The sequence below is a fragment of the Protobothrops mucrosquamatus genome, unplaced genomic scaffold (assembly GCF_001527695.2).
Source record: "Protobothrops mucrosquamatus isolate PMUCROS unplaced genomic scaffold, P.Mucros_1.0 scaffold4746, whole genome shotgun sequence".
Lineage (NCBI taxonomy): Eukaryota > Metazoa > Chordata > Lepidosauria > Squamata > Viperidae > Protobothrops > Protobothrops mucrosquamatus.
The window spans coordinates 5,169-17,228 of record NW_015390638.1 but is presented as its reverse complement, the minus strand read 5'-3'; the positions used below and the strand labels follow the sequence as shown (position 1 = coordinate 17,228).

The following is a 12,060-nucleotide window of genomic DNA, read 5'->3' as shown; positions in this document are numbered from 1 at the left end:
CGAGTCGGCAGAAAGGACGAGTGATGTCATGATGCAAATGTGTCATCCCCTTACAAACACGTGACAGTACAATGTATAGTCAGCACACGCGTGTGATATTGCAACACCAGTGCAGAAACAGTGGAGCACGCGTCATGAGGTGGTCGCACAAATGTCATGATGTGGGAGATACTGTGGATAGAAATGGACACCTGTGTTTCTTCTTCAGCACTTTAGTATCCCCTCCATCATATTTCTATTCTTGCTCGCCCAATAAACCATCCTGCTGATTCTGCCTATTACAGGTAGCCCTNGACCCACTGCATCGCCTCCTCAGCTGTCGGCTGGCCGTTCAGCTCAGAGGCGGCTTCTCTGAACTGGTGGTGGGCTGCGGAGCCCGAGAGTGCACCGGTCGAGGGGCTGGCAGGCTGTGGCTGCTGATGGACACTGTCAGCCCCCATGCGCTCGCTGGCCTCTGTGTGCGGGGGCCGATGGTGTCAGGCAGAAGTCGCCCTGGCCCCTGCCTCACCTTGCCCTGCAACAATGGCACCCCCGCCCTGCCTCGCCTCACCCTGCAGGACGAGCCTCCTACCCACTGTCCCACCTGCCAGAGACCACCTGGATCTCCCCCAACCCTGTCCGGCCCCCACAGGCGTCCCTCTCCACGAGCAACATCGAGGTGACCACGCCCACCTTGGCCACACCCACCCAGTCTGCCATGACCACCACAGCCACGCCTACCCAGTGGGCCATGTCCACCGGCACCCGGCAATAAATAAGTGGGTTTTGGGTTGTAGTTTGGGCACTCGGTCTCTAAAAGGTTCGCCATCACTGGTCTATGGAGATTCTCAGTCATCCACCTCATGGTTGTCCCAAGGGTGCAACACAGTCCTTTCAGCAGTTCCGAAAAGGTTCCACATCCATTTGCATTATTCAGTTGACCCCAAGGGCACAGATAAACCTCCAAGTAGCCCTAGTGACTCCCAGAAAGAGTGCTAATGACCAGATGACTGCAAAGTATATAAATGCTTCCATTCCCTACCATTCAGTCTGAAGAAGCTCCTTGGATGAGAAATGAAACATCTTCAAGGAAAAGCAAACTCCAGTGGCCTCTTGAAAAAGCACCTTTGGGATCATCAGTGCTAGTGAGCATATAAGTGAGTGAGACCCTCTGAAGGAGATGGGTGGTTTAGAAACATGAAATATATAAAAATAAACAGAAGCAAAGTCTACACCAGTGATGGCGAACCTTTTAGAGACCGAGTGCCCAAACTGCAACCCAAAACCCACTTATGCATCGTCGGGTGCCGGGTGGGTATGGCCCATTGGCTGGGCGTGGCTGCGGTGGTAATGGCAGACGGGGTGGGACTAAAAAGTTAAATCAATCAATTCCAACTTTGCAAGATCTTTTTTCCCCCCGCGAGAAGTTGAAATTGACTGATTGAACCTTTTTTTTTTTTTTTGCACATGGCGGCGGAAACCTAAAGCGAAAAGGTTTTATAAAACCCAGCTGAAGGCCTAGGACTGGGGCGACGGCGCGCGTGCCCACAGAGAGGGCTCTGAGTGCCGCCTCTGGCACCCATGCCATAGGTTCGCCACAACTGGTCTACACTGACTAGCGCTGATGATGTTACATAGTTTGGGTAATGAAATCTCTGCAAGAAAACAACCAAGCTCAGAGAGCATCAAGGACAGTGCAGACAGTTCAAATCTGAGCTACAAATATTCTCTTTTATTGGTATATTTTTCTTCTTTGAGGGAAATGAGAGAAAGCGCTTTATCTTTTCTCTGGGAGATCTCTTTTGCATCTGATTGCATAATGGTAGGTGGGAATACCATGGTTTACCAAGGCCATGTTTTCCCCAGTTGCAATGTATGGCTGTGAAAGTTGGACCATAAGAAAGGCTGAGCGCCAAAGAATTGAGACCTTTGAACTACGGTGCTGGAGAAGACTCCTGCGAGTCCCCTGGACTGCAAGGCGATCAAACCGGTCAGTCCTAGAGGAGATCAACCCCGACTGCTCTTTAGAAGGCCAGATCCTGAAGTTGAAACTCAAATACTTTGGCCACCTAATGAGAAGGAAGGACTCACTGGAGAAGGGCCTAATGCTGGGAAAGATTGAGGGCAATAGAAGAAGGGGACGACAGAGAATGAGGTGGCTGGATGGAGTCACTGAAGCAGTAGGCGTGAGCTTAAATGGACTCCAGAAGATGGTAGAGGACAGGAAGGCCTGGAGGAACGTCATCCATGGGGTCGCGATGGATCGGACACGACTTCGCAACTAACAACAACAACGTGAGAATGACCTTGGGACATGGGGCAGAGCCGTGCTCAGAATTAGGGCATGGCAAACATCTCAGAAAAGACTCTCCCTAATTCCTTAGGCTGTAAAGGCGAAGGGGGAGAGATGTTCTTTCAGACTTTCGAAATTCTGTCAACGTAACCTTAGAATAAAGTAGAGCTAGTACTTCTGGGTGTGTTTCTTGTCTGGACTACCTCGCAAGGCTGACAGATACCCAAGGGATTCCCCCACCCCTTGCAACTAAGAGGGAAACCAAGCAGGAAATATGAGATGGAAAGTTGCAGAAGTCCATCATTCTCCTTTGCCATCAACCCCATCACTTGCATGAAAGTGATAGTAGGATGGTTGCATAACGGTCCTGCTTCTCTTTGTGACTCACCTCCTCGTCCTTCTCGCGAATTAACTTCTCTGTCTCAGACATCGGCAGGACAGGCAGGTCGGTGGCACTCTGGCGGGACAGTTTCCTAGCGAGACAGGAGTTTTAAATTTCACCGGGTCACATTCTTGGTATGTACGTATCTGATGATTTGATTATCTATGCTTTATTTAAATGGGTGTTTTCCAAACGTGGCAACTTTTAAGATGCATGGGCTTCAACTCCCAGAATTTTCCACCCAGCGTTGGCTGTGAGTTAAAGTCCACAAGTCTTAAAAGTTGCCAAGTTTGAAAAACATTGATTTAAATAAGCTCAACTGAAAAAGAAAGATTAGAAAAAGGGGGGAAAGAGGAAAAGCAAAACCACAGCAAATTATATATCTTTGGGCCTCTTACACATATTATACACGTATATAAAGTTTTATACAACAGTTCAGTTAAGAATGATTGTACTTCATTTTAATAATCCAAGCAGTCTTCTATATCAGTGGTTCTCAACCTGTGGGTCGGGACCCCATTTGGGGTCGATCGACCATTTCATGGGGGTCGCCAAGCAAGGCTGTCCGCCATTTTTTTTGTCCGCCATTTTTTTGTCCGCCATTTTTTTCCCCTTTTCCGGCGGGTGCCTTACCTCCCTTGAGCTGGGCCAGCTGGTGGTCGGCCTGCTCCGTCTCTGCCGCTTGCCAGCTACACCTCGGCCGGCGCAGGGGGCGGAACCACGCATGCGCGGCACTCCCGGGCAGGGAAAGTCCTCGACGTACGACCGGTTGGGTAGTCCTTGACTTACGACTGGTTTAGTCCTCGACTTACGACCGGTTTAGTCCTCGACTTACGACCGGTTTAGTCCTCGACTTACGACCGGTTGGGGTCGCGGCATTAAAAAGGTTGAGAACCACTGCTCTATATGGATCTACGTACAGTTCATCTACAATCCTGAGGGTTAACAAGCTTTATTTTTTAAAAAAGACACCGGATTGGCAATGAAGCTAGTCTGTGTTACCTCTGTTATATATTTTTTTCTGCCAGTGTCTTCATTAATAAAATTTCAAAGGATTTTTTTTTTAGAAAAATCTTGTTTCAACTGATTCCGAATACTCCATTAAGTCAGGTGAAAGGCATACCCTGGCCTAATTCAGATAAATCGCTAAGCCATCATGTATGTTTGGCTTTGGCGTAACAGATTGTGTAAACCTAGCCTGTGGTTTAGAAACCATGATTTATGAGTCAGCTTGTTTATAGGTAATCCTTGACTTACACATTCCTTTAACAGCCGTTCAAAGTTAACAGTAGCTTTGGAAAAAAGTGACTTACAACTAGTCCTCATGGTTACAACCATTGCAGCATGGGCTCACGTGATCAAAATTTGGGCACTTGGCAACCAGGATGTATTTACGACCGTTGCAGTGTCCTGAGGTCATGTGATCACCATTTGTGACCTTCCCAATTGGCTTGAGACAAGCAAAATCAGTAGGGGAAACCGGATCTGCTCGCAGGTGCATGTTTGACTTAACAACTGCAGTGTTTCGCCCTAACAAGTGTGGCAAAAAAGGTCGTAAAATTTTGCATGTCTTACTTAACAACTGCCTTGCATAGCAACAGAAATTCTGGTCCCTATTTTGGTCGTACTCAAAGAAGTAGTACAAGATCAGAAGTTGTGGAGAGACCTGCCCCGTAGCATTACCAAGAGTCGGACTTGACTGAATGGATAATCAAGGTCACGTGAAGTATTAATACCATTTTACAATGCTTTGGTAAGGCCACACTTGGAATACTGCATCCAGTTTTGGTCACCATGATGTAAAAAAGATGTTGAGACTCTAGAAAGAGTACAGAGAAGAGCAACAAAGATGATTAGGGGACTGGAGGTTAAAACATATAAGGAACGGTTGCTGGAATTGGGTATGTCTAGTTTAACGAAGAGAAGGACGAGGGGGGACATGAGAGCAGTGTTCCAATATCTCAGGGGCTGCCACAAAGAAGAGGGAGTCAAGCTATTCTCCAAAGCGCCTGAAGGCAGGACAAGAAGCAACGGATGGAAACTAATCAAAGAGAGAAGCAACCTAGAACTGAGGAGAAACTTCCTGACAGTTAGAACAATTAACCAGTGGAACAACCTGCCTCCAGAAGCGGTGAATGCTCCAACACTGGAAGTTTTTAAGAAGAGACTGGACAGCCATTTGTCTAAAATGGTATAGGCTTTCTTGCCTGAGCAGGGGCTTGGACTAGATGACCTCCAAGGTCCTTTCCGACTTTTTATTATTATTATTATTATTATTATTATTATTATTATTATTATTATTATTATTATTATTATTACTACTACTACTACTACTACTACTATTAGTATTATTGATCATCGCACAGTCAGCCAGATGTTCAGATTGGATTTGACATTTCTGTCTACCTATCGAGTCCTTCCCAAGGACCTGGGATAGGCAGATGTGGATGTTTGATGGTATTACAGATATCGTCGCAGGATGGAAGCCGTTCCTAGTAAGGCTGCTTTTTGCAATTGACTAATGGCAAATTTGTCAATGCCAATGGTGTTCAAGTGGTGCTCCAGTTGTTTTGGGATTGCACCCAAGGCAATTATTATTATTATTGTTGTTATTGTTTATTATTATTACTATCATCATCATCATCATCATCATCATCATCATTATTATTATTATTATTATTATTATTATTATTATTATTATTATTATTATTATTATTATTATACCATCATCATCATTCTGGACGTAAGTCAAGGACTATCTATAAACCAATTGCTGGTGGTTTTTTGTTTCTGTTATGCCATACAAACACAGCCAGTCACTTGATTCATCGGAGTTCTCTTAGCTAACTTCCCATTTTTCCAAAGTCCCAAATCGGGCTTACGCGCGGCTACTGCGATCCCGAGCCCCGGGTCTGGTGAGACTCTGAATGTACTGTGCGCGGTAATTTTCATAATGAACCTCCTGGGTCACATCCTTCAAGTCCTGCATGTGAGTTTGAATCAGCATGTTCCTAAGTTTAAGGAAGTCACAGTGAGCGGTGTTCTCCACTAGGAGAAGGAGAGAGAGAAAAAAAACGGGATTAGTACATGTACCACCTCTGACTTCCCATGGCACAGTGCCCTCTGCTGCCCATGTTGCTCTTTAAGAAATCTTTAAAAGATTTACCTTCCACGGTTCCCCACGCATACTGTCTCCCCCGAAATACTTTGCCCTTTAGCTCTCTGACCACGTGGCTAGATCCAACGACAGCAAAAGGAATGCTTCTCTGCGGGGAGAACGCTAATTAGATCCTTGGCAGCTTTAACTAATCCAGTGTTAGACTTTGGCAACTTGAAGATGCGTGGACCTCAACTCCCAGAATTCCCCAGCCAGCATGGCTGGCTGGGGAATTCTGGGAGTTGAGGTCCACGCATCTTCAAGTTGCCAAGCTTGAGAAATAGTAATCTAATCCCAGAGAGCATCCCGTGAAACCCACAGGTAGGTTGTGATTCTCCCACCTTCATCTCAGCATCCTGAGCTTTGAACACTTCGTCTTCATCGGAGTCACAGTCAGGAAATTCGTAAATGCAGATGCTGTTGGCTTCTAACTCCTGCCGAATCTGTAATTTTAAAACCGCCTTGAAATATAACTACGAAAGGGATGGTGGGAGTTTAATGCAGGTGCTTTCAGGTAGAATCAGGCGTGGCTAGGAAGTGGATGGGAGACCACAAGGAAATCTTGATGAGGACATTTTTAAAAAATCGTCCTGGAGGAAGCCAAAATTATAACTTGTGATGGTCCTGACACTTAGCATCTCCACTAAGTCCCAGCATCCCCAAGGTCACATGATCAAAATTCAGGTGCTTGGCAACCAGTACGCATTTATGACAGTTGCAGCCTCCCGGGGTCATATGATTGCCATTTGCAACCTTCTCAGCCGGCGGCCAGCAAGCAAAGTCAATGGGGGAAACTGGATTTGCTTAATGACCGCATGATTCACTTAACAACTGCAGTGATTTGCTTAACATCCATGGCAAAAAAAGATCATAAAATAGGACACAACTCTCTTATCAACTGCCTTGCTTAGCAATGGAGATTCTGGTCCCAACTGTGGTCATAAGTCAAGGACTACCCGTGTTTCTCTGAAAATAAGACCGGGTATTATTATTTTTTTGCCTCCAAAAGAGGCACCAGGTCTTATTTTCAGGATGTGTCTTTGGCACCGACAGCCTCGCCCAGCCGGCCTGCATTTTGCGGTCCAGAAAGGCCTATGCAGCCGAGTACTGAGCTATGGATTCAATCCATAGCTCGGTTCTCGGCTGCAGTGGCCTTCCGGAAAGGCCTGTGACTGAGAAATGCAGACCTGGCTGCAGAAGACGCCGCAGAAGAAGTGGGCCGGCGAGGAAAGGCCTGGCTGCAAGGTGAGTGGGTGCGGGGCGCGTGGGGCAACTCCACACCCCCACTCTAACTTGATTTTTAGATTTGTGCCTCACCCCAAAACTAGAGCTTACTTTTGGGGTAGGGCTTATATTAGGCCTACTCCCCAAAAATCAAGCTAGGGTTTATTTTCGGGGCAGGTCTTGCTTTCGGGGAAACGGTACCTGTAATACAAGCGAAAGGGGTCTGCATTTGCTTGTAATCTGCAAGATTTATTTACAAGTTTTTTTCCCCTTGTGGATACCTTTTCTTTCTTGTGCTGCACCTCTGACGGCGTCAAGCAATCCGCTTTTCCAATCACAGGCAGAATGTTGACTTTGTCATGGATGGCTCGGAGGAATTCTATATCCAGGGGGCGGAGCCTGTAGCAAAAGAGGAGGAGCCAGAGGTTTGCCCATCCTTGGAAAATGTTACCGGTAACAGCCAAGCTGTTTGGTTCTGCCTAGCTAATTATTATTTATTTCAAATAAAATAAGAATCTCATCCTGAGGTCAGGATGGATAGTTGGTATGCAAGGGCTTTTGAACGTGTTTGGTAATATTTTTATTATCTTTTTGCCAGGACAAACATTGTACTGGATGGTGGGTTCAAATCCCGGGTTAGGTTCTATCTGAAGTTAAGCTGTGGAGTGCTTGGTGCTCTCTGAGCTTTGTTGTTTCCTTTCAGATGTTTCATTACCTTACTAGGTAACATCATCAGTGCTAGTGAGTGTGGAGTTCGCTCCCTGTTTATATACAGTACCTTGCCTTGTCGGTGTTGAACTAAATTAATACTTGCTGTTCCTTTGGAGATACCTGGTCCTCCCAGGAGACCAGGGGCAAGGCTCTCACCTACTTTTCACTCTGCTTCACTCCTAAACTTGTGTGCATCGTACCCGTGTCCAAAAGGCGAGAGGACATAGAGGCAGCAATGAACACGGCCATCCTGAATATTCTTGCGGTCGAGGCCGCTCTCATCCCGAAAATACTGTTCAAACTGACCATCGATATAATTGGCAATTGGTTTCCAGCTGTAAGATAAAAGGGAAAGAAAGAAAGCCAGTTTGGTGTAGTCTAGTGCAGGGGTCTGCAACTTTGACAACTTAAAGACTTGTGGACTTCAGCTCCCAGAATTCCTCAGCCAGCATAGCTGGCTGAGGAATTCTGGGAGCTGAAGTCCACAAGTCTTTTAAGTTCTTACTAGTGGTTAAGCACCAGTCTAGAAAGCAGGAGATTGTGAGTTCTAATCCTGCCTTAGCCAGGAAATCCAGCTGGGTGACTTTGGGGCAGTCAGTCTTTCTCTTAACTTACCTCATACGGTTGCTGTTACAGGGAAAATAGGAAAAGGAAGAATGTGTGTTGGATGTATCAGCCGCACTGAGTTATTTGTAAAAATAATAAAGGCAGGATACAAATAAATTAAATAAATTTGGGGTAAGCCAGGTTTTTTTTTAAATTTTTAAAAAAGGATTTGTGGAATGTATCACTGGAGATGATAAAACAGTAGAACCTGAAATGTTTCTATCCAAATTTTTTCCTCACGTTTTCTACGAAACGAAATCAAATTGGAGTTATTTTAATTTTCTTTCTCATCCTTGCTTCAGTCTCTGAACTGTGTACAGGGACCCATTGACTTCCAACGATTGATTTAGTGATTGTTCAAAGTTACAACACTGAAAAAAGTGACTTGCAACCTGTCCCCACACTTATGACCATTCCACCATCCCCATGGTTACGTGATCAAAATTCGGCCCCTTGGCCATCAGCCTGTATTTACGACAGTTGCAGCATCCCAAGGTCATGTGATCACCATTTGCAACCTTCCCAATCAGCAAGTAGAGTTAATGGATTCACTTAATGACCGCATGATTCACTTAAGTAAAACTGCTGGGTTTTACTTAACAGCCATGGCAAAAAAAAAATGGAAACTTGCCTCGCTTAAACTTGCCTCTTAAAGTTGAACTTTCCTCGCTTAACAACCCTCTTCCTTAGCAATGAAAATTCTGGTAATTTTGGCAATTCTCTGGTTGTAAATTGAGGACTAGCTATAATCTTGTGTCCCAGTCTCTCCTTAATGTTTTTTTTTTCATACCTCTACCAAAGTCATCTCTAAATCTGTTTACTGCAATCTCATGCCAAAAGGCTCTTTCCAATCAGGATTCTGTGCGTACTTTTTTTGTGAATAGGTGTAATACGGTTTTCAATCACAGAATTAAGACATAAGTGTGCCCAGAGGTTTATAAAGATTTATACTGCTTTATACAAACTCTAATGAGAGCACACCTGGAATACTGCATCCAGTTTTGGTCACCACATTATAAAAAAGATGTTGAGACTTTGGAAAGTGTGCAGAGAAGAGCAACAAAGATGATTAAAGGCCTAGAGATTAAAACACACGGAGAACGGTTGCAGGATTTGGGTATGGCTAGTCTAGAGAAAAGAAGGACTAGGAGTGTCACAATAGCAGTATTCCAGTAATTGAGGGGCTGCCACAAAGAAGAGGGGGTCAACTTATTTTCCAAAGCACCAGAGGGCAGGACAACAAACAATGGATGGAACAAATCAAGGAGAGAGGCAACCTGGAATTAAGGAGAAACCTCTTAACAGTGAGGACAATTAACCAGTGGAACAGCTTGCCTCCAGAAGTTGTGGGTGCTCCATCACTAGAGTTTTTTTTTTTTTAAGAAGAGACTGGACAGCCACTTGTTTGAAATGGTATAGGTCTCCTGCTTGAGCCGGGGGTGGACTAGAAGATCTCCAAAGTTATTCTGTAGGTGCCTCTTACCACTCTGTGTTGTCTATTGCATCGCCAAGTCCTGGAGTATCAATCACTGTCAGCTTGACTTTCACTCCTTGTTCCTCAATATCTACGGCATGCTTGACAATTTCCAGAGTCTGGGAGATCCTGGCTGTGAAGAGGAAGAAGAGGAAAGCAGGACCAACCCCGAGGTCTCCTAATCAGGTTACTCCCCCCAGGCCCATCTTCCCAAAATCATCAGCTCTACTCTCACCTTGTGCATCTGGAAGCACTCGGTCCTTATAGAGATCAGTCAAGAAAAGGCTGTTGATGAGAGTGGACTTTCCCAGGCCAGATTCTCCTATAGAACAAATGCAGAAAGTTTGACTACAAGTAGTCCTCAACGTAACGACCGTGGTGGGGACCAGAATTTATGTTACTAGGCAAAACAGCTGTTAAATGAGCTGGGGCCGATTTTACGTCCTTTTTTTGCCACACTAGTTTAGTGAATCAGTTTAGGCGTTAAGTGGATCACATCGTTGTTAAGCGAATCTGCCTTCTCCCTTTGACTTTGCTTGTTGGAAGCCAATTGCGAAGGTCAGAAATGGCAATCACATTTTCAACCGTAGTAAATGCTGGTTGTCAAGTGCCCAAGTTTCGATCACCCGACAACAAGAATGCAAGAATTGGTCCTAAGTCATTTTTTTCAGTGCCACTGTAACTTGGAACAGTCACTCAATGAATGGTTGTAAGTTGAGGACTATCTTTATGGAGTTTTCAGGGGAAGTACAAATTGGGAATCTATAATGTCACTGCTTCATGATGATGTATTGGGTGAGTTGTCATTGGCTGCAGTCTCTGACATGCTAAGCCAGGAGTCTTCAAACTTGGCCCTTTTATGACTTGTGGACTTCAACTCCCAGAATTCCTCAGCCAGGCACGCTGACTGAGGAATTCTGGGAGTTGAAGTCCACAAGTCATAAAAGGGCCAACAAACTTCTGAGGACACGATTCCGGTTCGTTTACCAGAATACGTCCCCAGGAGTTTGAACCGGTGAAATTCTGAACACCTAAAGTAGAGGGTCTTAAGGGATCGGTCGGTATAACCGACCCCTTAAGACCCTCAACTTCAGGTGTTCAGTATTTTCCCGGTTCAAACTTCTGAGGACACGATTCCGGTTCGTTTACCAGTTATGCAGGGGTCTTCAAACTTGGCCACTTTAAAACTTGTGGATTTCAATTCCCAGAATTCCCCAGCCAGCCATATTGGCTGGGGAATTCTGGGAGTTGAAGTCCACAAGTCTTAAAGTGGCCAAGTTTGAGAACCCCTGTTTCTATGGTTCAGCATAACATACAATGTGTGTGAACTCAGCCACTGACATGATCTAACATCTAAACATCTAACATGCTAAACACCTGGGTATCCTTCAAGACTGAATCAAGGTCCGGGGTATAATTTGTGGTAGAAATATATCAATAACCTAAAATGCAATAAGAGAAAGCCTCAATTTTACCTTATTTTGGCCAGGATGTTCAGACTTCCATTGGGTTAGTGGAGGAAACAATACAGGTAATCCTTGACTTACAACCATTCATTTAGTGACCATTCAAAGTTGCAAAGGCATTAAAAAAATGACTTATAACCAATTCTTGCCTTCTTGTAGTCAGGTGATTGAAATTTGGGCACTTATGACTTATGATTATTTTTCCCACAACCATTGAGGCATCACCTGGTCACGTGATCACAATTCAGACGCTTGGCAACTGACTCATATTTATGACAATTGCAGCATCCTGGGGTCATGTGATCCCCTTTTGCAATTTTCAGACAAGCAAAGTCAATGGGGAAGCCAGATTCTCTTAACAACCTTGTTATTAACTTAACAACCACAGCGATTCAGTTAATAACTGTGGCAAGAAAGGTCGTAAAATGGGGCAAAACTCTCTTAACAAGTGTTTCACTTAGCAACAGAAATTTGGGGCTCAATTGTGGTTGTAGGTCGAGGACTACATATACACACACACACACACACACACACACACATTAGCCCTCATTAGCTCATTAGCCCTCATATTTTTATATATATAAACATTTAAGAATTAGGAATACTGTATATTAACTATATTATCCTAGCCCAGATTTCAAAAGTGAAAACTGCCTGTTCTTAACCAAACAAGATACAAACAAAATAAGACACCATCCATTCTCAACATCTTATATTACAGTACAATGAGCAATTCTGGAGGAGGAGGAGGAGGAGGAGGAGGAGGAG

General features: G+C 44.7%; 1 protein-coding gene across 1 annotated transcript; it reads right to left on the bottom strand.

Annotated features, from left to right (window-relative positions):
- Positions 1 to 1,756: 1,756 nt before the first annotated feature.
- Positions 1,757 to 10,174, bottom strand: LOC107299272 (septin-1-like; the record flags this gene model as incomplete). Its single annotated transcript, XM_015828635.1, has 9 exons — positions 1,757 to 1,858; positions 2,661 to 2,745; positions 5,537 to 5,702; positions 5,821 to 5,920; positions 6,153 to 6,254; positions 7,317 to 7,434; positions 7,947 to 8,081; positions 9,836 to 9,959; positions 10,062 to 10,174. Coding segments are annotated over 9 exons (1,045 nt in total), but the record flags the coding sequence as incomplete, so codon positions are not given.
- Between the last annotated feature and the right edge of the window lie 1,886 nt (positions 10,175 to 12,060).